The sequence below is a fragment of the Salvia splendens genome, chromosome 8, assembly GCF_004379255.2.
Source record: "Salvia splendens isolate huo1 chromosome 8, SspV2, whole genome shotgun sequence".
Lineage (NCBI taxonomy): Eukaryota > Viridiplantae > Streptophyta > Magnoliopsida > Lamiales > Lamiaceae > Salvia > Salvia splendens.
Genome location: NC_056039.1, coordinates 1 through 25,627, shown reverse-complemented (window position 1 = coordinate 25,627; position 25,627 = coordinate 1). Strand labels below are relative to the sequence as shown.

At 44.7% G+C, this 25,627-nt stretch overlaps 2 protein-coding genes and 1 long non-coding RNA gene across 3 annotated transcripts; 2 read left to right on the top strand and 1 right to left on the bottom strand.

Annotated features, from left to right (window-relative positions):
• The first annotated feature begins 73 nt into the window (after positions 1 to 73).
• Positions 74 to 1,780, top strand: LOC121744237. Its single transcript, XR_006038518.1, has 4 exons — positions 74 to 202; positions 270 to 357; positions 436 to 882; positions 964 to 1,780. It is a non-coding gene; the product is annotated as an uncharacterized LOC121744237 (long non-coding RNA).
• Positions 1,781 to 3,741: 1,961 nt separating this feature from the next.
• Positions 3,742 to 6,186, bottom strand: LOC121745060 (SPX domain-containing protein 1-like). The gene is made up of 3 exons (XM_042138824.1): positions 5,757 to 6,186; positions 5,164 to 5,290; positions 3,742 to 4,361 (listed from the first exon to the last, which is right to left on the bottom strand). The coding sequence occupies exons 1-3, from the start codon at positions 6,069 to 6,071 to the stop codon at positions 3,949 to 3,951; spliced, it is 855 nt and encodes a 284-aa protein (XP_041994758.1). The 5' UTR covers positions 6,072 to 6,186; the 3' UTR covers positions 3,742 to 3,948.
• Positions 6,187 to 10,175: 3,989 nt separating this feature from the next.
• On the top strand, positions 10,176 to 13,400 carry LOC121744176 (phospholipase D alpha 1-like). Its single transcript, XM_042137624.1, has 5 exons — positions 10,176 to 10,310; positions 10,557 to 10,666; positions 10,756 to 10,827; positions 10,895 to 12,752; positions 12,836 to 13,400. The coding sequence occupies exons 2-5, from the start codon at positions 10,571 to 10,573 to the stop codon at positions 13,270 to 13,272; spliced, it is 2,463 nt and encodes an 820-aa protein (XP_041993558.1). The 5' UTR covers positions 10,176 to 10,310; positions 10,557 to 10,570; the 3' UTR covers positions 13,273 to 13,400.
• The last annotated feature ends 12,227 nt before the right edge of the window (positions 13,401 to 25,627 follow it).

Sequence of the window (25,627 nt, the reverse complement as noted above, 5' to 3'; positions counted from 1 at the left end):
AAGAGGTGCATACTATTAGTTGGGGAAGTGCGGCTTTGTCCTACCTTTATCATTATCCGTGCGAGGCTTACATGGATAAGAGGAAAGAGTTGGGCGGGCCTATGATTCTTCTGCAGCTATGGGCGTGGGAAAGAATGCCCACATTGAGGCCGTCGTTCATAGGATCACTCGTGCACGAGCCATATACGCCATGTGGTGCCAGGTATATAGTTATATATTTATTTGTTTATACATATTGGGTTATTTTTTTACATCAATCTTCTTTATAGGTGGAAATGAACAACTCAAATAGGAAATGCTCCTAGATACTCGGTTGAGCATTACCGTGACCAAATATCCCTGATTAGACTTGACCAGGTGAATATTATTTCAATTTAGACTTGATTTATGAATTTATTATGAAGTTAATATGGCGATTGCATTGCTGTTTTGTAGTTTCTCTGGACGCCATACGCACATTGCATACTGTCTGACTACTGCAGTGATGTGAATGGATGCTCTTTGTGCGATACCTACTTGGTGTGCTGGGACTATGTCGAGGCACATGAGGCTGGACGAGTGCGGCGACAGTTCAATCGGTATCAGGATATTCCTCAATATGTAGACAGGATGCTAAAGAATGCCGATCATTTGGGCAAAAATGATCGGCGTGGTAAGAAGGGTAACAATTGGGAAAACACTCACCAGTTCTACATTGGGGAGTGAGACCTGAGGTATGAAAAGTTCCAGGCAACCGAAGACGCCACACCGATGTCCATGAATATTCCTATGAGTCCACGGTATATGGCGTGGTACACCAAGATTACAGTGACGTACCTGACTCAGCTTAGGGTACGGTCAACTACTGGGATGAACGAGTCAGCTTCTTCGATGAGATTACTTGTAAGTTTGTTATATTAAACTATATGTTTTCATGTGTTATAGATTGTATCGTATTGATATTTGTATGTTTTTTTTGTCTAGGTTGAGGGTTTTCAGCAGGTTTTTTATTTAACTACTGAAGAAGAAATGGACCCAAGAATGCGCCAGATTCGATAAATTGCTAGGCGTTGCCTCCAGTCGACGAACAACGCCGATCTCACGGAGTACCCGGCTTCCCAACATCAAGTTGTGGTCATGCCTTATCAACCACAAGTGATTCCACAACATCGTGGAGTGCCTGGTGTTCGGACTGGTGGACACGGTTTCACAAAGCAGTTTAGGATGTCGCAGCCGCATCCCGATTACGTAATACCAGAGCCGATGAATCCAGAGCATGACCCACCTCAGTGGTCTTCGTATCCGGCGCATGAGTCCCAATCACAGTGGGACCATCCCTTGTATTCTCCAAGCCAGCCTGAGCCTGTTTGAACTCGTCGCCCCTATTCACAAAGCCAAGATATGCCGCAATGGAGTGGAGCCCGAGCATCAGTCGACTCATTCTTCCAAAATTATCAGTTTGTGCCTCTTGTACAAGTTGAAGAAGATGACGATGAAGGAAAAGAAGAAAATGATGAAAGAGAGGAGGAAAATGAGGAAGAAGAGGTTGTTCATAACATCCATGTCCAACCTCGACCAGTTGCGGAGGGTTCATCACGCGGCGGGGTTGGGAAGATCATGAGCAAAGTGTACAAGAGATTGTCAACCAGGAAGAATAAGGGGGTTGAACCGTCGAAATACACTCCATCGTCATATAAGTAGTGAATGAAGTAAAATATTTAGTACAGTGGTTATGAAGTTGGTGAAGGAGGTTGGTCTGTTTCTTCATTTTTTTTATATATAGCTTTAACCCTTTATTTCTTGTGGATTAGAGCAGTAATTAGATGAATTAATTTAGTTGCAACTATGTGTTTAATTTAGTTTTGTGAGTAATTAATTAGGATGAATTAATTACTTAAGTTTGTGTGATGCAGTGATGGTTATGTTTTTTATATAAGAGTCGGAAAGTCATGTCTTGTGTCGCCAACCATTAAAACATGACTACTTCATATATAGATTGGCAATATGCATTTACTCATTTATGCCTATTAATTTAGCCAGCCTTTTCCAGGAATGACAACTTTACTTTTTACAATAGTAGAATAATCGAGGCAGATATCTCCAGCTTTCATAAAACAAAAATGCTGATGAAATCAACCCCCTTCAATATCAGACTCTAAAACTTAAAATGCTGATGAAACATGCCTTCATATTTCGATGGAGTGTTGATTTGAATCTATTCTTATCTTAGCATATATCATTGCAACTAATTCAGAGAATGAAACACACTTATGCAATACGATGGAGGCTCTCGCACGAGGTGGATCATAACCAATACCCACTTGAGGAAGTTGAACTATTCTACCACTCCAATATAAACTCACATATACTGGCATGATTTCTGCAAAAAAATATATACAAACCAACAACAATTAGAGACAATTTTTTTCTATAAACCCTAATTTAGTAAGTTCAAAATAAATTTATTAGAAACCCTTATAATATGCAAACAAACAACAAATAAGGGAGCAATGTTCAAAGATTGAAGGAAACTTACCGGAATATGACGGGGAATCGCCAAGAAATCGCCGAAATCGCCCTTTCTCTCTTTCTCTCGCGTGGAAAATGAAGCTATGCGAATTAGAGACGCATGAGCCTCATGCGTCGTCCGTGAAATTAAAAAAAATAAAAGACGCATGAGGGAGATGCGTCTACTCCTAAGACGCATAAGTGTCATGCGTCGTTAAAAAAAATCGAAAAAATTGAGAGACGCATGTCCCACAAAGACGTATCACCGTGATGCGTTTCATTAAAAGAAGATGTACGAGGGTCATGCATCTCTGGCAGAAAATTTTTTTTGGTACACTTATGGAATCTAAATTTTATTCTAGAACGAGAAAAGAAAGAATGACAATACGCGCATTTAATTGTTTGTGGAAAGTTAGTTAAGCAAAGCAGCGCTGACGTGGCTTCCTCTGAAATCAATAATTCTTTGGACTACGAAAATGAGCAGGTAAGTTAAGTATGGAGAAACAAGATTTCATCTGATTAAAAGTAGTAACTAAATATGGAGTAGGAAAATGAGCATTACAAATTTTAAATATCACATGTGATGGCCAACTGCCCTAGACGCCTCGCCTCATTGATAACTCTATGACGGCACTGCACAACAAGCAAATGGAGTATTAGTGTAATAGCATATCAATAAATTGGTAAAAGCTCAATAAAATGCAATTATGGAGTAACATCTATCCAATATGTGGGAAACAAAAGCGTGTTACAATAGCAACAGAAACAGCATACTGCCCCCACACCAAAATACCCAGAGAATGAAACAGGGTCAAAATACAAATTTGCATGAATAAGAAACACGTACCATACAAACAAAAGTAGGATGATCCACAATGTTGGGAACAATTTAAGAAAAATAAATTCAGGTTAACAACAAAAAGGGCGTATGTTCAAATCCTGACTCTACAATAGACCTCAAAAGCTCTGGTTTCAAGAGGAAATCTCTGAATCCTCGACTGTAAATAAGCGATTGTCAAACAGGGAACGCCGAAAAGCAATTCACAACCTACAACAGCATGTTCAGCCCTTAAATTACTAGAGAGAACCAAAAGCAAAGACACAAAAAAAAAAAGAAAGAAAAAACAAAAAAAAAACCAAAAGCAAAGACACACAAAACGACCAACTCCCCAATTCGTCTAGCTAAATGCAACAGACTGGAGTTCCTTTTATCCTTCCTTCTTTAATTACTTTTTTATCTAAAATGGAAACACGTCACTCAACATGGAGTATTATATTAATGGACCAAAACCTGCTCCAAATCATCTCAACAGATGTTCAGTTTACAAATTGTCAAGAAAGAAGCATGGCTCAAGCAGTTACAACTCTATATTACATCATCCGTGTACAGACTAGCTAATCAAAATCTTATGATGATTCACAACAATAGGTAATTGTTTGTTCTTGCTTTCAAGCTGAATTTCACTTCCCAGATTCTTCAAGCTCTGTCTCCGGCATAGGTGGCAATGAGAACATGCTCACCGTGGAACTTCCACCTCTGATCTCCTTCATGGTCCGCAAAGCTGATATAGTGAGCTTCAAGTACATGTTCTCCATAGACTTGATTTCTGCAAGTTCTTCAGGAACTCTGAGTTTTCCGGCCTCTTCATCAACCGCTGACTGGTCACTGCAGTCTTCTGGCAGATCGGTATCTTCTGCAGGGGCCAATTTCTCGTGCCGCTGAAAGATGCGAATGATCATTGTCTCACACTCCTTCACTAGCTTATTTATCACGTCAGTCCTAAAGAATGGCTCATGAAGAACCTTTTGTATGAAAGGCAATCGAATCAGATCACCACTCTTCTTATCATACTTCTTCAAAATCTTCAGCAGGCCTGTTCCAAGCAAGGAAATGGTTAAGGCTGGCAAAAACATGTATTGGGATTAATTGCCAACAAACAAGGACAATGACAGAAACACTCCAAAATTCAACTATTGTTCATGCTTCTGATAGCATACAAACAGCCATCCTTTACTCCTACTACTTTTTTTGCTACCATCCTGCCCTTTCAGCCCGGCTTCCAACTTCAAAATATGATCACCATTTTAAATCTTGTTTTCTCTATCTAATCAGCCGTCATTTGATGATTTTTTGTAGCGTTGCAGGCAGGTCAATTGTTGATGCATGGCATCAAAATGGGCCTTTTCTAGCTGCCTACAACTTCATTATGGAATAAAAACTGCTTTGGACGTGTATTAATTTAATTGTGATAATCAGCATTACAAAAAAGTAAATCAACATCATAAATTCAACCAATCAACTAATCCTTTTCTATGTTCTTGACAAAGCATCTGCTGCTGGGTTGACCAAGTAACCCAGGTCTGTGATCCACCCAGGAGCTCGGAAGGAGCTACCAACTGAAATTATGAAATCATACTACAACACAATTTATTCTGTTTAACTATTTACAACCACCCTTTCAGCTTGGATCCATCAAGTTAAGGAAATAGTAATGACAAGTCAATCAGTAACAAAATAATATATGTAGGTATGCGAGAAAAGTAATATAGGAAACAAGTGAACACGAACAAAATGGAACTTGATCACAACAAATGAAGCCGTGCCATTCTTCTGATGATCCAATGATCCATATACCATAAGAAGGTTTTAATAGTAAGAGGCCAAAAGCAAAAAACCTGTGTAGTTAAGAGCACTGTAGTTTTCCAACAAAATCATCTCTCCGTGGAAATCTACAAGTTTTCGTCCTACTTTCATAAGCTCTTCTTTTGAATCCTTAGCCTCAGCAACCTCATCTTCCAGCAACTGCGTACAAACAAATTATCAAAATGGAATAAGATGGTATAGGAACGAGAGAAACTCAACCCATAAATGCAAGTTTGCAACTTTAACTAATATACATATCCAAGATATAATCCCACGCTAGATATCTACTCTCTCGTTAGCCAACGCTCAAGTATATAGCAAGTAGTATGCTATAATTACAGATAAGGACTCCTGAAAATGGAGTATTATGTTTTTATTCAAAAGCAATTAGCTAATCATCTCAGACCCCATATAGAAGTGGTAGTAATTTTCTTTGGTTTGAAAGATCACAGGTATGGTTTTGCAGCACAATTTACGGAGTAATTCTCAGTCCAATTATATTACTCCTACTATATGTTGAAAATGAAAATTTCCCCTTCCTCTGTCACTTTCATACACACAACTTCAACCCTAAAGCCAAAATCACAGCATATAGATATCAAAATCAATAGAAGAAAATCGGCACCTTGAACGTAATAATGTACTCCTCCTCTTTATCCATGAAGAAACAATTAAACTTTTTGATCTCCCCTTCCAAAAGCATCAGAAAATCCTTCATCTCCTTCGTCACCTCTCTCCCCTCTTCATCAACACGATCGTCTCCCAGCCTCGGCCTCTTATTCGAACGCTCCCCATCGCGATTCGCAGCATCTTCCTTGGGTTTTTCCGGAGGAGAGATCGAGCCGAGCTGCTTCTTCAAATCTTTGTACGATATAAACTTATCCTGCCAATCCGGAAAAATCTCGTCCAGCAGCTTCCTCAGAATCTTCCAGAACTTCATCTCGAGTGGGTCGCCGGAAAAGGAGGAGGTGGTGGTTGGAAGTGCGCGGATATATATACATAACCGAGTGTATGTATAGGCGGAATCGTCTAAAAGGAGAGGGAATATTCGGTAGTTTTGTATGAAGCAGGGAATATGCGCATAATCTGACGGAATATTTTTTTTTATCTCAGCTAAGAGGATCCACAGTGGTGCAGAATTCCCCGCGTATTTCTCAAAAACACCTCCTGCCACGTCATAAGTAATTCCCACTACACTGCCACGTAATAAGGAATTCCCGCTGTGGCGGAATTCCCACTGTGGCGGAATTCCTGAAGGAATTTCCACAATTAAAAAAAATTCACAAATTCACAAATTAGACAATTTCCGGAAGTAAACAATTAAAAAAAATCACAAATTCACAAATTAGACAATTTTCGGAAGTAAACAATTTACGGAATTAAAATTTCGACGCGAATACGGAAAAAATGCAACCACTTTATTTTAAAAAAATACACTTCATTAAAAAAAGTACATAATTACTAAAAAAAGTACATAAAAATAAAAACCGGCTTCTCACTCCTCGGATTCCTCGTCGCCAGTCCTCTCGCCTTCCCCTCCGCCGCTACCCCCCTCACTGTCATCGTCCGACATCCCGTCGAGCCCCAAATCGCGGCGCATACTATCAAGGAGTGGCTTAAGCTTCCGCTTGTAATGGGGGTCGGTCGCTTGGCGCCATTCAACCATCGCACGTAACAAGGTTTCACGTGCGGCGATGCGGGCGAATGAGGGGTTCTCGGGATCGTTTTAGGGGGGTGTTGCCGATAGGGCCTCGGTGGATCCGCTGGTGCTTACCCTCGACATCCGCGCCGTGGATTTTTGCCCAACCGGGCGACGGCGGCGCACCTCCGATGTGGGTGTGGGGAACTCTGACTCGGGAGGGGGAAGTTCCACGGAACCAGCACTGCTACTGTACTATCCGGAGGCGCCGATCTTCGTCCGCTTCGGCCAGCCGGATTCAAAACTCGCAGTGAACTTGGGCGAAGATTGCATCACAAGAAACACTGGCCAATACTTGAATTCCCCGAAGCCTTTCTCAGCGTCGGGGAACTATTGATGAGCCAGCAGCTTCACGTCCTCGGCAGACATGCCGCTGGTTGCCGAGCCGAGGTTGTTTGTGTAAATGTCGACAAATCGGCTGAGCTGCCTCTTCAACCGCTCCGACTGTTTCCGGCATTGCTCCGAGTTGTGCGCCTTCCCCCCTTGCGGTTTGAAATAGAGGTAGCTTTGGCTATTGCCCCACCACATCCGGTCGATGTGCTGGTTCGCCCTGACGTATGGATCCTCCACTACACTGATCCACTCCTTCGCCAGTGCGACGCACTCGTCCATGCTCCAGACGGTCCTTTTGCTTCCGCTGGATCCCTCCCCCACCTCAACTCCGTACACCGGGACGCCCCGTCCCTTGCCCCGTCCTCGCCCGGTCCTCCCTGCCCTCCCCGTCGCCGGTGGTGCGCTGGCGGGAGTATCTCGGACCGGATAAAGCCCCAACTCCTTGAACGAGAACGTGTCGACGCCAGCGAACTGAGTCTCGAGAGGAGAACTCGGCGGGTTGTCTGTCGCCAGTAAATCCATAAAGGGCAGATAGACGTTGTCGACCGACGATTGGGGGACCCTCTGCGTACTCCCCCCCGCAACAACAGGCGACCCCTGCATCTGGGGCATCATCCCTGGCATCTGGGGCATCATCCCCGTACTCGCCCCGGGCATCTAGGGCATCATCTCGTACCACGACGGGTACATGTTGTAGTACCCGGGCATAATTCCCGGTGGCATTTGAGACCGGGGCATCATCCCCGGCATTTGAGGCATCGCAGTGGACATCGGCGTACTCCCGCCGATGGGAAAATGGGGCGCCTGTGACTCGCTCGAGGCGGGTGAATCGTTGTTGTGGTGCTCCATTGTTGATTCACAAGAAATGTATTTTCAGAGAGAGAGAAACTTGTTAATACAAGTAGTGCGAATGAAATGAAGTTCAACGGGATGTATATATAGGAACCGAAAAAAATATTTAATGCATTAAACGGGAATTCCGCGCGGAATTCCGTGAGCGTCAACGCAATGGCGGACGTCCGCATGGAATTCCGCGGAACGCCGCGGAATTGCGAATTCCTTCGCGGAATTCCGTATCCGTGCCTGGGACACGCAATGGCGGACGTCCGTCACGGAATTCCCGCACGCCGGTGGGAATTCCGCGTGGACGTCCGCCATTGCGGATGCTCTAAATATTCCCTTGCATTTATGCCCCTATATTCCATTTTAAATGCTCGATTACCCCGAATTTTCGTTATTATTTTGATTTCGAACGTAAATTCAATTTAATTAATTTATTTATTCATATTCAATTTAATTAATTTATTTATTCATATTCAATTTAATTAATTTATTTATTACTGAAATAAGCTTTGGACGTTATTTATTACTCCATTACTGTAAAATTTAATTATTCGATGCTCACAAACCATCATTTCAAGCATTTAGAGCATCCACAATAGCGCCTAGCGCACCGCCCAGCCGAGTGCCGGCGCTAGGCGGTCTATTGCAGCCGCCCAGCGATATTCGCGAAAAAAAACCGCCTAGCGCTCGGCGGTTCCGTGGCGCTAGGCGGTGCGCTAGGCGATCCGCTAGGCGCTATTGCAGCGTCCGGATCGCCTAGCGCACCGCCTAGCGCGAATTTTTAATTTTTTTTTGTTTATGAAACACTATATATACGCGACTTGCCCGACATGCGCCAAACAGAGGCTCATATTCGACTCCAAAAGGATTTAATTGAAGAGTTATGGGCGCGGAGGACTGCACGACAGTAGTTTTTTTTGTTAATTATGTAATTTTTTTTAATTAATGTACTTTTTAAATTTTAATAATATTATTGAATTTTCTCGTATATTTATCGTAAATTAAATTGCGTATTTTGTGTGATTGTTAATTATTTGTTTTATATAATTTTGAGTGATGTGGCTATTGATGTGGCTGGGCTATTTATGATGTGGCTAGGCTATGGCTGGGCTATTTATGATGTGGCAGGAGGATTTTTAGTGTTGATGATGTGGCATGAGGAGTTTGTGGCTAGGCTATGGCTGAGCTATTGCTGAGCTATTCCATTGTGGATGGCCTTAATATTGGATGTATTTTTTAATGGATAATTGACAACAAATAATATTACAAATACGTATAGAATAGATTACGTAGCTTGGATGCCTAGCTACATCCAATGAACCCATTGGTAGATAGAATATTAAAACAAGTTAAAGAAGAAATTCAAGGAATAAGTGGTCCAACACATATATACAGAAGTATTATCCAATCTTTTATAATGTTGGGTGGAATTGTTTTTTTACTTTAATATATCTTTGAACATATTCCAAAAGTATAATCCAGTTTTCGTTTATTGGTTGCCGAATTCAATTATATTTGGAGCATACTTCGAACCATTGTTCTCATACAATTATGTGTCATATTTTCATGTAACATTATTATTTTATATACTATCATTGAAAGAAACATGGCCAAATTGCCTGCAAAGTTATAAATTTGAAAAAAAATTTAATTTTCTCATCAACTTTAAATATTGTATGTAAAGTCATAAATTTTATCCGACTGTGTAAATTTCTCATCCGACCCGACCCGATAAATTTCATGCAATATTTAAAGTTTATGGAAAAAAACAAACTTTTTTGAAAGTTTATGTATATTTACAACACGAGTCAAATGATCAATTAAAAAACTATATAAAGGAAAGATCTCTAGCAAGTAGAATGGATCACATAAAGAATTCTCCCTTGCTGTTTACTAAGAAAAGGATATCTTTTCCATGAATTTTCGTAAACTTGATTCAATCTATTTGTAAGTATATCATAAAATTATGGGAATTCAAGCATGCATAATAGCTAAAAAACAAACTAACAAACCATGAAGTTTTTTGTCCTATGTTGCAAGAAAGTCTGTTTATTGGTGATGATGAATGATTAAATTTTGATTCCTTCTATGATATTCACTTCCAAGAAAGGGATATGAATCGTTTGATCAAGATTTGCATACAAGTTTAACTATTCAAAGTAAAAGAGATTTCTTTCTTCAAGTAAAGGTCGATAGATAGATTCTTATACATATGCACACGTATATATATGTGTGTACATTTGTAAACTTACTATTGACCCAAGAGTTATTTTTTGCGTCAAAGGTTTCTCTAAACATTCTGCGGTAAGACCTCTTCAACATCCTCATATCTATACCTAAGATAGTTTGAATTTAATTGGTGTTTTATATGAATGAATATGGTGTTTTATACATATACTATAAGACAGTTTGAATTTGTACTACAGCATATGAAAATAACTACTACAAAAACATAAATACTTGATCTATGTAACTTGGTCGTGATTTATGTGGTATATTGTTCATATAGTGCAAAAGAAAAATGTTACTAGTATCTTAATTGGATTGCAGCACGTAAATTAAGCATGGTTCCCCATTTACTTCATGGAACGATCTACGCAACAATATTCGAAGCCGATAAATTGCAGGGCCGATTCAGCATTGATAATCTATTTGGAAAGGTGCAGTTTTTATTCCGGGCCCGGCTGGTTACACTTGATCAAAAGAAATGTGCATATATAATTAATGTTGTGCTATTGTTTGTCTGAAGAGTGGCAATCCTCATAAAAGAACAAAGAGGTTTCTAGGCCAAATCAAGAGATTTGTATTCTGTCGGCCGGAGGTGAGTAGGTTTATTTTTGATTACATGAAAATGGATAAAGATTTGATTTTGTCGGCCGTGTGAACAGGTTGTTGGCGCGAAGCTGTACGCCACCATCGACTTGGAGAGGGCGAGGGTGGCGAGGACTAGAATGCTCGACGAGCATTCTAATCCTCGATGGTTGGATAGTTTTCGCATCTATTGTGCGCATACCGTCACAAACATCATCTTCACGGTGAAAGAAGACAATCCTGTGGGAGCGACATTGGTCGGTAGAGCATATTTGGCTGTGGAGGAGTTGCTGAGGGGCCAAATGGTGGATAGATGGATCGAGATCTTGGATGAAGACAAGATTCCCATCCATAAAGATTCAAGAATCCATGTGAAAATGCAGTACTTTCCTCTTTCCAAAGATGTCAATTGGTCTAATGGGATCAACAATCCAAGTTTTGGAGGGGTACCCTACACTTTCTTCAGGCAGAGACGGGGTTGCAGGGTTTCCTTGTACCCCGATGCACATGTGCCCGAAGATAGCATCCCGGATTTCCTCCGCTCGGCTGGGTACTACCGGCCTCAGAGGTGTTGGGTGGACATATTCGACGCGATTGAGGGTGCTCGCCACATGATATACATCACGGGGTGGTCCGTCAATACGAACATCACGTTGATCAGGGACCCGAGGAGGCCTAGACCGGGCGGGGATGTGACCCTCGGAGAGCTGCTGAAGCGCAAGGCAGAGCAAGGAGTTCGTGTTCTGTTGCTGGTGTGGGATGACAGGACCTCTGTGCCTGATTTCAAGAAGGATGGCCTAATGGCCACTCATGATCAAGAAACCAAACAGTTTTTCGAGGGCACGAGCGTGCACTGCGTGTTGTGCCCTCGAAATCCTGATGGTGGTAGGAGCATTGTCCAGGGGATCGAGGTCTCAACAATGTTCACCCACCATCAAAAGACCGTTGTCGTAGACGCTAAATCCGATCAAAACCAGAAGAGGAGGGTGGTTAGTTTTGTAGGTGGAATTGATCTTTGTGATGGACGTTATGACACGAGAGACCACTCCCTTTTCAGGACATTGAACACAGTTCACCAAGATGACTTCCACCAGCCAAACTTCCCGGGCGCCTCTGTCAAGAAAGGTGGACCGAGGGAGCCTTGGCACGACATCCACTGTCGCATGGAAGGCCCCGTGGCTTGGGACGTGCTCTACAATTTCGAGCAGAGGTGGAAGAAACAGGTTGGAAACCAGCTCATATACTCAATCAACGAGCTAGACAAGTTTCTCATTCGCCCGATTGAGGTCACATCCCCAGAAGATCCTGAAACGTGGAACGTACAGTTGTTTAGGTCGATTGATGGTGGGGCTGCAGCCGGCTTTCCCAAGTTACCTGAGCAACAGGCAGAAATTGGACTTCTGAATGGGAAGGACAACGTGATAGAGAAAAGCATCCAAGATGCATATATCTTGGCTATTCGTCGAGCTAGAAGATTCATATACATTGAGAACCAATACTTTATTGGTAGCTCATTTGATTGGAAGAAAAGCCCAAATATCACAATTGAGGACATAAACGCATTGCATCTCATTCCTAAAGAACTATCCCTCAAGATAGTGAGCAAGATTCAAGCAGGAGAGAGATTCACTGCCTACATTGTGATCCCAATGTGGCCGGAAGGCATACCTGAGAGCGCCTCGGTTCAGGCCATACTCGACTGGCAGAGAAGGACGATGGAGATGATGTATACAGACATTTACAACGCTTTATCAGCAAAAGGAATCCACAATGTGGATGCGAGGGAATACTTGACTTTCTTCTGCCTTGGCAACAGGGAAGTCAAGATCCCGGGGGAGTACACTCCCCTAGAACATCCTGAGCCCGACACCGACTACATCAAGGCCCAACAAGCTAGGAGATTTATGATTTATGTCCATTCAAAGATGATGATAGGTATTCAAAACACCTAATTTTAATTCATCTGTTATCAAACTTCATTCTAGTTCTTGAATAATTTGTTGTCTTATCATTAACAGTTGATGATGAATACATAATTGTGGGATCAGCCAACATTAACCAAAGATCGATGGACGGGGGTCGAGACAGTGAGATAGCAATGGGAGCATTCCAACCTCATCACCTGGCGACAGATCTATCTCCTGCCAGGGGCGAGATATTCGTCTTGAGAATGGCCTTATGGTGCGAGCACCTTCTGAGCGAAGACGACACTTTTCTTGATCCCGGGAGCCTGGAATGTGTTCGGAATGTCAATGCAATTGCCGATCAGAATTGGAGATTTTATTCTAGTGACACGTTTGGGGAAGATATTCCCGGCCATCTTCTCAGCTACCCGATTCGAATTTCGAGTGGTGGTGAGATCAGCGCAATTCCAAGCTTTGAATTCTTTCCTGATACAAAAGCTTCAGTCCTTGGAAGTGTATCAACATATCTTCCCGCCATTCTAACTACATGACCAACAAATCTGGGCACACAATATGTGAATATTCTTTTAAAATTGTACAAAGTTATTAAATCCTGGGTGCCTACTCTATTTTATATTACTGTATTTATACCATGTGTATCTATTCAATATAAAGTAAACATGAATATGGGTAATAGGGGTTTTGATATATGCAAAACTAGATTTAAATACAGAAACGCAGAACAATATCATAATTAGGTCACTTTTAGGTCATAATTAGGTAATTTTTAGGTCATGCTAACAAAGCATGGCCTAAAACGATCTTAGCATGACATTAAACCCAAATATTATAATATGACCTAAAATTGCTTAATTATGACCTTCCGTGTTTTTGGTTAATTATTGACCATTAGATCATCTAATCCTAGGGCCAAGATTTGGTCTGCATTTCTGGATTTAAACACATACTTATTTTGATCATCTCCCTGGGTAATAGTATATAAATATGTTCTCAATGCATCAAGTGTGTGAGAGAGAGAGAGAGAGAGAGAGAGAAAGAGGTAATGATGTGAGTATAGAAGAGTTCAAAAGTGCAAAGCAGAGCAAAGCACGCAACAAGAAGAAGAAATATGATTGCTAGACTGATAGCTTGTGTTTATATACACAATTGAAAAGCAACACCATCCAGATATTTCAATAGCCTGTCTTCAAAATCGAATCCATTCGCAACACCAGAATCTATCACCGACGCAGGTGATAATCATGCCCTAAACCATAAATTAGGATAACAAATTCACCACACTCAGCTAACACATAAAAAGCATATCAAACAACCAAATTTCGCCGCTGACTACGGGTAAAATGAGACACCAGCACCCCACTACACTGTACTTCCATTTAAACCCTCAAACAACCAAATTTCGCAGCTTCACTTGTTTCACGTCTGGATTCTGCTGCTTCTTTGGAAGCCGCGATCTTGATCTTCTTCTTCTTCTCACCGGATAAGGTGGAGTTCTCTGAGGGCAGCTTAGGGAGAGATTTCCGTAGTGGCTTCTTAACATGGGCAATAGGAGGTGGAGTTTTTGCAACATTGCCTTTTGTAAATTTCTCATCCAAGCTCAGTCTACTTGGACGACCAACATGGGCATCATTTTCTTCAGATTCAGCGGTAGATGAAGTCTTCCTTCTACCAAGCTTGGGAGATTTGGCTCTTGTAGTAGTTATCCGCATCAAAGATTGTTCACAACAAGGCGTTACAAACTACAAAACATAATTACTTGATACAAAACTGACACACAATCAAAGTATGAAACTGAGCCTAAACCAAGGATAGCAGTGATAGTGATCTTTTAGACAAAAAGGGTACATTTTACTTAGAGCATCCACAGTGAGACTGGACCTCACATAGCCTTCACACTGTCACATCATCCGCACTAAAATTCTCCTGCCACATCAGCTTGCCACATCAACTGGACATCAAATAGCCCTCACATAGTCTTCTCACTACCTATCCACATCACTAATAACAATTATATAATTTAATTTACAATCGTATCAACACACAGAATTTAATTTACGAGACAAATACGGAAAATTCGAATAATACTATTAAAATTTAAAAAGTACATTAATTTAAAAAAAAGTATAATAATTTAAAAAAAATACAAAAATTAAAAGTACAATTAAAAAAGTAAATAAAAATCACTCCTCGCCGCCGTCCTCGTCTCCGTCGTCGCCCAACCCTTCTTCACCGTCGTCGCCGCCGCCTCTGTCGCCACCTACGCCGCGGCTATTCCCGCCGGTCACCCTCCTCATCGCCTCCAATTCTTCACGCTGGCTCTGGAGCAATACACGAAGATAATCCTTCACCTCGGGGTCCACCGCCGATTGGAAGTCGGCTAAGGTCTTCACCATTTGAGCGCGCGTTTGTTGGCGAGCGAAGAATTTGAGCTCCTCGGTAGACCTGCCGAGGGGATGCCGAATGGACCCCCTGGGAACTCGGGGTGCCCGCCCTCGCAACCTGTTGCGCCCGCCTTTGGCCAACCGGGCGAGGTATGGTTCAGTTTCTGCTTATTCGGCCAGCCAGCGTCGACACCTGCCCGGAATTTCTCCGACTCGTTGAGCACAACGTAGCAGTTCCAGTAGGTGAACTCATAGTACTTCTTCTGCGGATCGGGGTAGGGACTTCATGATGATATCCCAACCAACAAAAACAAAACTTTTTAAGAAAGGGAACTCAAAAGTTGAGAACTAGATAATGAGTAACTTCGAACTTTTTGTTCATTTTATTTTGGAATACAACCATATAGAAAAATTCATTTACGTATTATCAGCCCTTTATTTATTTATAGATTAAAAAAATACAATATACGGTTGGTGGAATGGTAGCAGTTAAAACTAAAAAATACACACAAACACTTGCTCAATTAAAAAAGAGACTTTAGTTGATTTGAACTTTCTTAAGACATAACTACTCCGTTTAAGTTGATTAAATCTTGCAAGGATAATCAGATACAGCTAGTTTGAGTAATAGCCTCTCCTAATTCCCAACTAACTCCAATTTTGTTCGGTAGTTGAGATCATCTATTTTAAATTGTACTCCTATTTCAAAGGGATGAAGAAAAAAAAATCGATACAAAAATTGAAATGATCAAAAAAAGCCAACTTCTTCTCAATACATCAAAAACCATTAATTTACAAATCAATAATACAAAACATTATAAAACTTGAACTCAACACAAGCTTCACCCTTATGTCATCTAGGGTTTTTTTTTTTTTTTTTTTTTTTTTTTTTAGGATTTAGGGTTTTTTTTTTTTTTTTTTTTTTTTTTTTTTTTTTAAATTAACTTCATATATTTATATCATATATATGAAGGAGGAAATTACAAATCAACTCCTATAACAAGGAGGAAAGACAAATTACGCCACCCAGGGTTCGAACTCGAGACCTCCAGGATGGACGCGGTATCCAGCACCCTTTACCGCTAGGCCAAGGGGCTTGGATTTTTTTAGGATTTAGGGTTTTTTTTTTTTTTTTTTTTCTTTTTTTTAGAAGGATCGACGATGGTTCCCCATCTACCCTCCGATGTGACTCGGACCCCCGACCTAACAGTTGGAGGTGAAGCGTCTTACCCCGTAGGTGCGCTTCGTTGTCATTCTGGGCCTGTGGGCCCAAGGAGAAATTAATCCCCAAATCTGCACTTCCTAGGATTCGAACCTGCGACCTCCTAGGAAGTGAAAGCTCCCTGATATCAACTCCCAAGCCACTAGAGCAGCTTGGTTGGATTTTTTAGGATTTTTTTTTTTTTTTTTTTTTTTTTTTTTTTTAAAAATTAACTTCATATATTTATATCATATATATGAAGGAGGAAATTACAAATCAACTCCTATAACAAGGAGGAAAGACAAATTACGCCGCCCAGGGTTCGAACTCGAGACCTCCAGGATGGACGCGGTATCCAGCACCCTTTACCGCTAGGCCAAGGGGCTTGGATGGTTCAGGGTTTAGGGTTTAGGGTTTAGGGTTTAGGGTTTAGGGTTTAGGGTTTTTTTTTTTTTTTTTTTTTTTTTTTTTTTTTTTTTTTAAATTAACTTCATATATTTATATCATATATATGAAGGAGGAAATTACAAATCAACTCCTATAACAAGGAGGAAAGACAAATTACGCCACCTAGGGTTCGAACTCGAGACCTCCAGGATGGACGCGGTATCCAGCACCCTTTACCGCTAGGCCAAGGGGCTTGGATGGTTTAGGGTTTAGGGTTTAGGGTTTAGGGTTTAGGGTTTAGGGTTTAGGGTTTAGGGTTCAGGGTTTAGGGTTTAGGGTTTTTTTTTTTTTTTTTTTTTTTTTCACACACACAAACACACACACGCACACATCATAGTTCGAGATACATTGGCAAGCGAACAAGTCCTCCCCCAGCCCCTCATGTCTCAGAAACTAGCCCCCCAGCCAGGCACCGGCTCGTGAACATGGCCCCAAGGCAACAAGCCTTTAATCAGGCCTGTAGACTCGCCTCCCTCCGACTGGACCAGGCTCGTAACTACCGTCACCCTCAGGCGGGTCTAGGTCCGCAAGCTTGCGGGGCCCCAAGGCAACAAGCCTTTAATCAGGCCCACATGGGAAATTAATCCCAGGTTGCGCCATCCAGGATTCGAACTCAAGACCTCCAGGATGGCGCGGTATCCTTGCCTCCCTCCTCAACCACTTGAGCTAGGGGGCTTGGATGTTCTAGGGTTTAGGGTTTTTTTTTTTTTTTTTTTAAAATTAACTTCATATATTTATATCATATATATGAAGGAGGAAATTACAAATCAACTCCTATAATAACAAGGAGGAAATTACAAATCAACTCCTATAACAAGGAGGTAAGACAAATTACGCCACCCAGGGTTCGAACTCGAGACCTCCAGGATGGACGCGGTATCCAGCACCCTTTACCGCTAGGCCAAGGGGCTTGGATGTTCTAGGGTTTAGGGTTTTTTTTTTTTCCTCAAACACCATCACGGCGGGGGGTTAAGGCGGACCCCCAACCTGTATATATCAAAAATCACCAAAAGAACATACATCAGACGAGCCCAAAAGTGACTCGGTCCGCACGAGAGATACAAAACACAAGAGCTATCAAAGCTACTATGGTATCCCCACAGACCGGGTACTAACCATCTAACTAAAGATAAAATAAACATAACAAAGCAATACATCAAAAAAAGAACAAGGAGGATGGCCAAAAGCGGGCCAAATCCAAAGGAAATCAAAAAACCATAAATCAAAACCACGAACCAAGTGAAGTAGTCATCCATCTCGATATCTGAATCTGAAGTTTGGATAGCCCAACTGGTCCATCCTGACGAGCGACTTCAAATACCGAGGCACTGAATCCGCATCAAAGAAGGTAATGGCAGGGGTCTGGACCCCCCTACCTGCCAGAAAGTCAGCTGGCCGGTTGCCCTCTCGATAGATGTGAGAGAACATGAACTGTATCTGTGCGAGCAAAGTACGAATGCGAGCCATGTGATGTCTCACATCCGCTGCTCCTCCGCGTCCTGAAGTGAACACCGCGACCACTGCTGCCGCATCCATCTCGACCCAGACATGCGAGGAGAACTGCATAGCCAGTGGCAGTCCGTGAAGAAGAGCTAAAAGCTCCGCCTCGAAGGCCGACCCAGCTACGAGAGGCGTACAAAAGGCCCCCAAGAGAGAACCGTCTGAGCCACGAACCACTCCCCCACCGCCTGCCTGTCCCGTCGAGCTAGTAAAGGCCCCGTCGGTGTTCAGCTTCACCCAAGGATCGTCGGGTGGATGCCAAAGCACTTGCAGGGACCTCAGAACTCGCCGGCGAGGAGGAATCGAAGGCATGAAGTCAACAGCCGGAGAGCAACCACGCCAATGAAGGGGGACGAGCACGCCTGCCGCCACCAAGATCCGCAGGTGCCGAACAACCTGCCAAATAACATGCGAAGAACGAAAAGAAATGCCGCGATGCTTGCAGCTATTCCTCTCCGTCCAGATAAACCAGTAGACCAAACATGGAATGATGAAGCTGATGTGCAAGGCGGTTGCCCTGTGAGAGGACCTCCACCAAAAACCTAATCTATGTGCAATGTCAGTGCACGTGTGAATGTGTGTGCTGATGTAAGGGAACCAGCCATCAAAGTAATCCCAAACCGATCTCGCCAGAGGACTCGACACAAACAAATGCTGAAACGACTCGACTGAGAAAGAAGAGACACAACAGAGACACTTGGATGCAAGAGAGATACCCCGGGCCTGAACATAACACTCAACAGGGAGCCTCTGGAGGAGGAGGCGCCAGATGAAGACAGAGATGGTAGGGGTCAGCCCAGCATTCCAAACCATGCGAAGTCCGAAATGTCTAGGGGACCGTGTCCGGATGAGCTCTCAAGCTGAGGCCGTCGAGAACTCGCCATCGCCAGTGAGGCTCCATCGCATCACATCCCGCCTGCCCACCTCAATCGGGACAGCCCTGATAAGATCCAACACATGCAAAGGCACACCATACAAAGCCAGATAATCATGCAGTTTTTCAACATGCCAAGTATGATCATGCCAGAACCTAGAAACCTCAGCTGCAGGAAGATCAGTCCCGGGCGGACAATAGGTCCTAAGGGGGAGATCCCCGACCCACACGTCATCCCAGAAACTAATCCGCCCTTCGCCTAGGGACCACCTAATGAGACCATGAACCTGACCCCTAATGTCCGTGAGACGATGCCAGATAGGACTATCATGCACAGAGTAAGGAGAAATGAAAGCGCGACCAGCATGGAAACAATACTTGCGCATGGTGAACTGCGCCCAAAGAGAATCCTGCGCGAGAAATCTCCACCAGAGCTTGATGCTGAAAGCTTTGACGACCTCGCGGAAACGACGGATGCCGAGGCCTCCCTCATCCAACGGCAGGCAAATCTTCTTCTTCCAGCTAACCCAGTGAATCTTCCTCTGCTCCCCAACCGTGCCCCAAAAGAACCGGGCCAAAATCTGCTCCAACTCTCTCATCCAGTACTGATACGGCTTCAGGACCTGGAAGATGTGAAGAGGGATGGTGACAAGGGTGCTCTTGATCAGAGCGAGGCGCCCTCCAAGAGAAAGATGTCTGTGAGACCAGCTGTGAATCCGGTCCACCATCTTCTGTCGGATATCTAAAAGGTAGCCGGCCTTCAGCCCCCCCTTATAGATAGGGACACCAAGGTAAGTGAAAGGGAGGAATCCCTGCTGGAATCCACTCGCCTCTGCCACCTCAGCCGCCCAAGCGTCGAACTTCTCAAAGAGGTAGAAATGACTCTTTCCCCTGTTCACCATCTGACCCGACACGACAGAATAGTGCTCGAGACAATGAACCAGCCTCTCCACGGACTGTCTGTGAGCCTTGACAAAAATGATAACGTCATCGGCATAAGACAAATGGGATATGGCCTGCGCGCGCCTTGCACACCTATACTCCATATCGGGATGTGTGTTAACCAGTCTGTTCAAGCTCCTCGAAAGATAATCTGCAGCAAGCACGAACAGCGACGGCGATAACGGATCTCCCTGGCGAAGTCCCCTCGTAGACTTAAAGAAACCTGCCGGAGCCCCGTTCACGAGCACTGAGAACCAGCAAGAGGAGATGCATCGATCGACCATACTCACCCACCCCAGCGGGAATCCCATCCTCTCAAGCACCAGGAGGAGGAAAGGCCACTGCACTCGATCATAGGCCTTAGCCATATCTAGCTTGAGGGCCAGATTAGGCGACTTTGCCTTCTGAATGAGCGACCTGCCGATGTCGTGAATCAATTCCTGAGCCAAGAGCACATTATCACTAAGCAAGCGACCCTTTACAAAACCGCTCTGGTTCGGCGCCACAACCTGAGGAAGCAGCGGCGCCAAACGCGATGTCAAGATCTTGGAGATGATCTTGTTGGTCACGTTGCAAAGGCTGATCGGCCTGTACTCTGCCCAGGTCACCGGGCTTGCCTTCTTCGGCAAGAGAATGATGGTCGTGGCCGTGAAGCTGTGGGGCATGGGAGCTCCTAAGAAGAAGTCCGCCACTGCTGCCACCACCTCTGCTCCTACGATGTCCCAACAGTGCTGGAAGAAAAGAGACGAGAAGCCATCCGGTCCCGAGGCGCTGTCCCCACTGATGCCAAAGACCGCCGCCCTCACCTCATCGTAGTCGGGAACTGCACAGAGGCCCTCGCGGTCCACGGAGTATGGGAGACCGTGCAAGAGATCAAGGTCCGGCTGCTCCAAGTGCTCAACGTCTGACGTGAGAAGCCGCTGGAAGTAGTCAACCGCCGACTGTCTGATGTCCTCCTCCGACGTGAGAGTCTGTCCTCCTGCCTGAATGGCGTGAATCCGGGACTTCACCCGCTTCTGTCGCACCCACCCGTGGAATAATTTGGAGTTCCTTTCGCCTTCTGCCGCCCACCGAATGGCAGCCTTCTGCTTCCAGAAATCCTCCTCCATCCTAGTGCGGAGTACGTAGAGGGCGGTGCAACGGCTAAGCTCACTCCTGTGGGCTCCTGTCGGGTCCCCGTCGTAAGCCGCCTGCGCAGCGGCAACTGCCTCCTCTGCCTCCCTCAGCTTTTCAAAGATGTTCCCAAAGACCTCCCTGTTCCATCCCTTGAGAAAACCCTTAACTCTGCTGAGTTTGAACTGAAGATTAAGCATGCCGAAGAAGCCCGTCTCCGCCGTCGACACTCTGGCAATCTCATCCCTGAAAGTGTGATGCCTAACCCACATGTTCTGAAACCTAAACGAAGGCCTCGGAATCTGAGCCGTGAGCTGGCACCGCACAAGCAAAGGGGCATGATCTGAGGAGATCCTAGGCAAATGAGTCACCCTAGTAGCCGCAAAGGCGACCGTCCAGTGCTCCCCAAGAAGAACTCTATCCAATCTCTCCTAGAGCCCACTCCTCGTCCATGTGAACGGTGGGCCATCAAAGCCTGGGTCCAGTAGCTGGCAGTCTGCTACGGCGTCGGCGAAGTCCATCATTTCTCCGTGCCTGTCTGTCGAGCTGCCCTGTCTCTCTTCCTCCAACAAGAAGATGTTGAAGTCACCACCAACAAGCCAGGGGGCCCCGTCAGTGGCTAGAGAGATGTCCCTGAGCTTATTCCACAGATCGTATCTCCCCTCCCTCGAGCAATTAGCGTACACTACGGAGAGATAGATTGAAAAGGGGAATATCGCAGCAGAAACTCGGACGTGAAGGACCTGCTCAGAGTCATCAATGACCTCGACCTGCCAGTCCCTGTGAGAGAAGATCCAAATCTTGCCGTTTGTGTTTGAACACCTAAACTGCAACCCAAATCGCCTACTAAAGAAAGAAGGCTGGGGATCCGTCTGTGGCTCAAGCACCGCGGCAAATAAAACACTGTACATATCTATAATATTTTTGAAAGTGCCCTGGGTAGTAGCGTTCGCTATCCCCTGGGCATTCCAGATCATGAAGTGAGAAGACATGGGAAACTCAGTAGGCTCCCGAGGCCGAAAGCCTCGCCTTCTTGGATGAACCCTCTGCGGGAGGGGAAGTGGGTCCAATGTACTGCAGCACCGGATCGTGGGGTTCAAGCCTCGTGTTCGGTACCTCACAAATCATATGATCCTGGTGGTCATCGCTGTCCCCCTCAACCTCGGCCTCATCCGAGGGAAAATCCTCCAAAGCCCCGAACATGTTATCACCATGTAAAACCATCGCCAAAGGACCGTATCCGAAACCGCGTGTAATAGAAGGCGATCTGGACCTAGAGGCCCGCTCTCTCCCTGACGAGGAATCATCTCCCTCAAATCCCTTTTGTCCCTCCCCGTCTGACACTGTCCTCTCCGAGGTGGCTTTAGCCTGCATCTTCTCTTGGCGTCTCCTTCGCTCCCTCTCGCGCTTTGCTGCGTTCTTAGCCATGTTCTTCATCTTAGGCACGACGAAGCCATTTTCCCGTGCAGCCTGTGAACCCTCTGCAGCTGCTGAAGAAGGCCCGGGGTGTAAGACGGGGCCAGGGGCCGGCTCTCTGATCACCACGCCCTGGTTGCGCCTCTCCTGACGCCGTGGCTGTCCAACCTCAGGGGGAGGCCTCTCTGTAGCCTGCCTAGCAAAAGGCTGGTACCTCCGGCCCTGAGGCTGTCTACTAGGGCCTGCCGGATGAGACCCTCCTTCTCTGTTGGGAGGAGGCCGGTTCTCTGGGGTCGGCCTTTGGGAGTAGTCCCTCTTGGGAGGCATAGGCCGCCTCCCAGATGCATAGCATGAAATCGCCGAGTGCCCCACGTGCTTGCACTCGGTACAGTACAAAGGGATCTTATCCCATTTCACCTTAAGTGTCACATGTTTACCTGCAATATCAATATCTATCTCCTCCGGAATAGGGCGCGACAAATCAACCTCAACACAAATCCGGGCAAATGAGACGCGAGATCTAGTAATAGTAGCCCGATCAACTTGGACAGGCTTACCAAGCATCTCACCAATAGCAATCAACGAGGACTCCTCAAATAAATGCACAGGTAAGGCAAGAATATTACACCAAATAGCCACAATAGGGATTTCAAAAAAGGGGTCAAAATCGGGGGTCCACTTAAAGACACGCATGGGGTGATGCTCAACATACCAAACAGGCGAGTTATTAGGACCATTCAAAATTTTCACATAGTCGCGCATGTCGGAAAGTTGAATAAAAATATGCTTTGCATTTAAAAAATTCCAAGATAAAGAACCCACAAGTTTGAGGTTACCTAGGGCCTTTTGAATTTGGTGGGCAGGAGGGATGGAGTGAGAGAATTTTCCGACGATGGCAGGTCCTATACGGCCTGCAAGAAAAGAAGTTTCATTAGCCGAAAAGAAAAGACACGGTTTACCTTCGACAATGCGTACTTCTCCCCTTTTGTCAGCTTTTTCTCGATCAAGCAAGATCGGACCCTCGGCGGGCTGTCCCAACTTCAACACATCAGCCATGGAACGTCCGAAAAAAATATTTGGTTGTTCTTTGTTACTTTTGGTCGAATTCAGTGGCTGATCATTTGAGGAATTGACTCCAACTCCATTATTAGCAAGTGCATCCATATCCACCATGTCTGCCCACCTCTTGGAATTATAAACCACATGTTGATGAGAGGGATCAGGTGGAGTATTAGTCACAACCGATTGTGCAGCATTTGGATTAGATGGTGAGGCTGTGGAGTTCGGTAAAGTGGGGAATTCTCTATCATCCATGTGTTGTAAATTTGCCGACACGGAGGGGGACGACGCTGGTTGCTGGGGGATCGTTTGTTGCTGGTTATGGTTAGCAAACAAAGTGATGGCCAGCTGGTTTCCGGCTAGAACTGCCGCAGGGGAGGGTCTTTTTTTTAAGGGGTGGGCTGTTGATTTAAATTTGGAGGATGGGCCTGGTCTGTTTTTTAGTCGGGCTGGGGGTTTGGGCAGTGGGAAATTGGAATTGGGTTGCTGTTTTTTTCGCTGCAGGGTGTGGTTTTGGGCTGGGGGATGAGGGCTGAAACTGGATTCGGTATTGGGCTTGTGAGATTGGGTCGAAATGGTGGTGGAAGAAATAATTGGTGAAGATTTAGAAGGGGAACCAACCTGGCCCGGTGTATAAGGGGAGGAGCCCAGAAGCGGTGACCCGTTTTGGTGGCCCGAATCATGTTGCTGAACCACCAGGGTTCGAGCCTCAACAAGGTCAAGAATTTGATTTTGTTCTCCATTCTCAATGCCATGCACAACTGCCATCCGATGCATTTCCTGGCCCAAAGACGGAGGCCCAGATTGCTGGCCCGAAGGAATTTGCTCTTCCACCAGGGTTCGAACCTCCACAAGATCAAGGGAGGCATTTTCCTCATCAAACAGACGCCCCTGTCCAGTTGGTGAGACATGCTGTGACTGCAGCTTTTCCATAAAACAAGGAGTACATCCTTGATTTGTTGTACTACCCAAGGTTGTAGAGTCAGCCACTTTAATTAATTTTTGTTCACTTCCCATGCTAGCATGTTTCAAGATCTTGGCGGCTGTGCATTTCACGAGGGACAACTCCTCCATCCCGACGTGATTGAAGCATGCACTACCATGTGGAGTTGGTGAACAACCACCTTTTCCATGATTGACGTGAAGCTGCTCCTTCCCCATGCGTCGACTCTCCTCCTCACCCAAGAACTCGTCACGGTACAGAGCAGCTTCAGCAAACGATTTGGCAATGTATGTCGCCACCTCCTCCGGCGTTACCGTTTTCTTTATCGGAGATAGCCGATCATCTTCAAAATGGCCATTTTTTGCGTCGATGATTTTCTGATCCTCTAGTTCCTTTTGATATTCCTCTTCATCATCAAGCAAATCGTCCTCTTCAAGTTCTTCAGCCGACATTGAGTGATCGGAGACGTTCAAAAGCTTCTCGTCGGCGAGCTCCGAAGTCGGTAGAATTTTCAAACTTCCTGCCGTATGCTGTAAAGATTTAGAGTCTACCTCCATCCCACGTACTGAAACCGCAGCAGGTCGCTGAAGGATCGCCGGCAGGCGTCGCGGCGGCAGGTCCGCCATTGACGGCAGTCCGTGAAGGTTTTCCGACCACCACCAAAACTTCTCAAAATCTGTAAACTGACTCCCTGAACCTCTCCAACACCACTGCTAGGACTGACGCGACCAAGAGACGGCAAGAAACGCCGGAAAAGGACGAAGAAGACGCCGGAAAAAGAAAAAAGACAAACAACAAAAAAGAAAAGAAAAACAAAGTGGCTGGAAACCGACCAAAAACACGACACCGACGAAGAATAAAACGGTAGAACAGAATCTAAGACACCATCACGGCGGGGGGTTAAGGCGGACCCCCAACCTGTATATATCAAAAATCACCAAAAGAACATACATCAGACGAGCCCAAAAGTGACTCGGTCCGCACGAGAGATACAAAACACAAGAGCTAA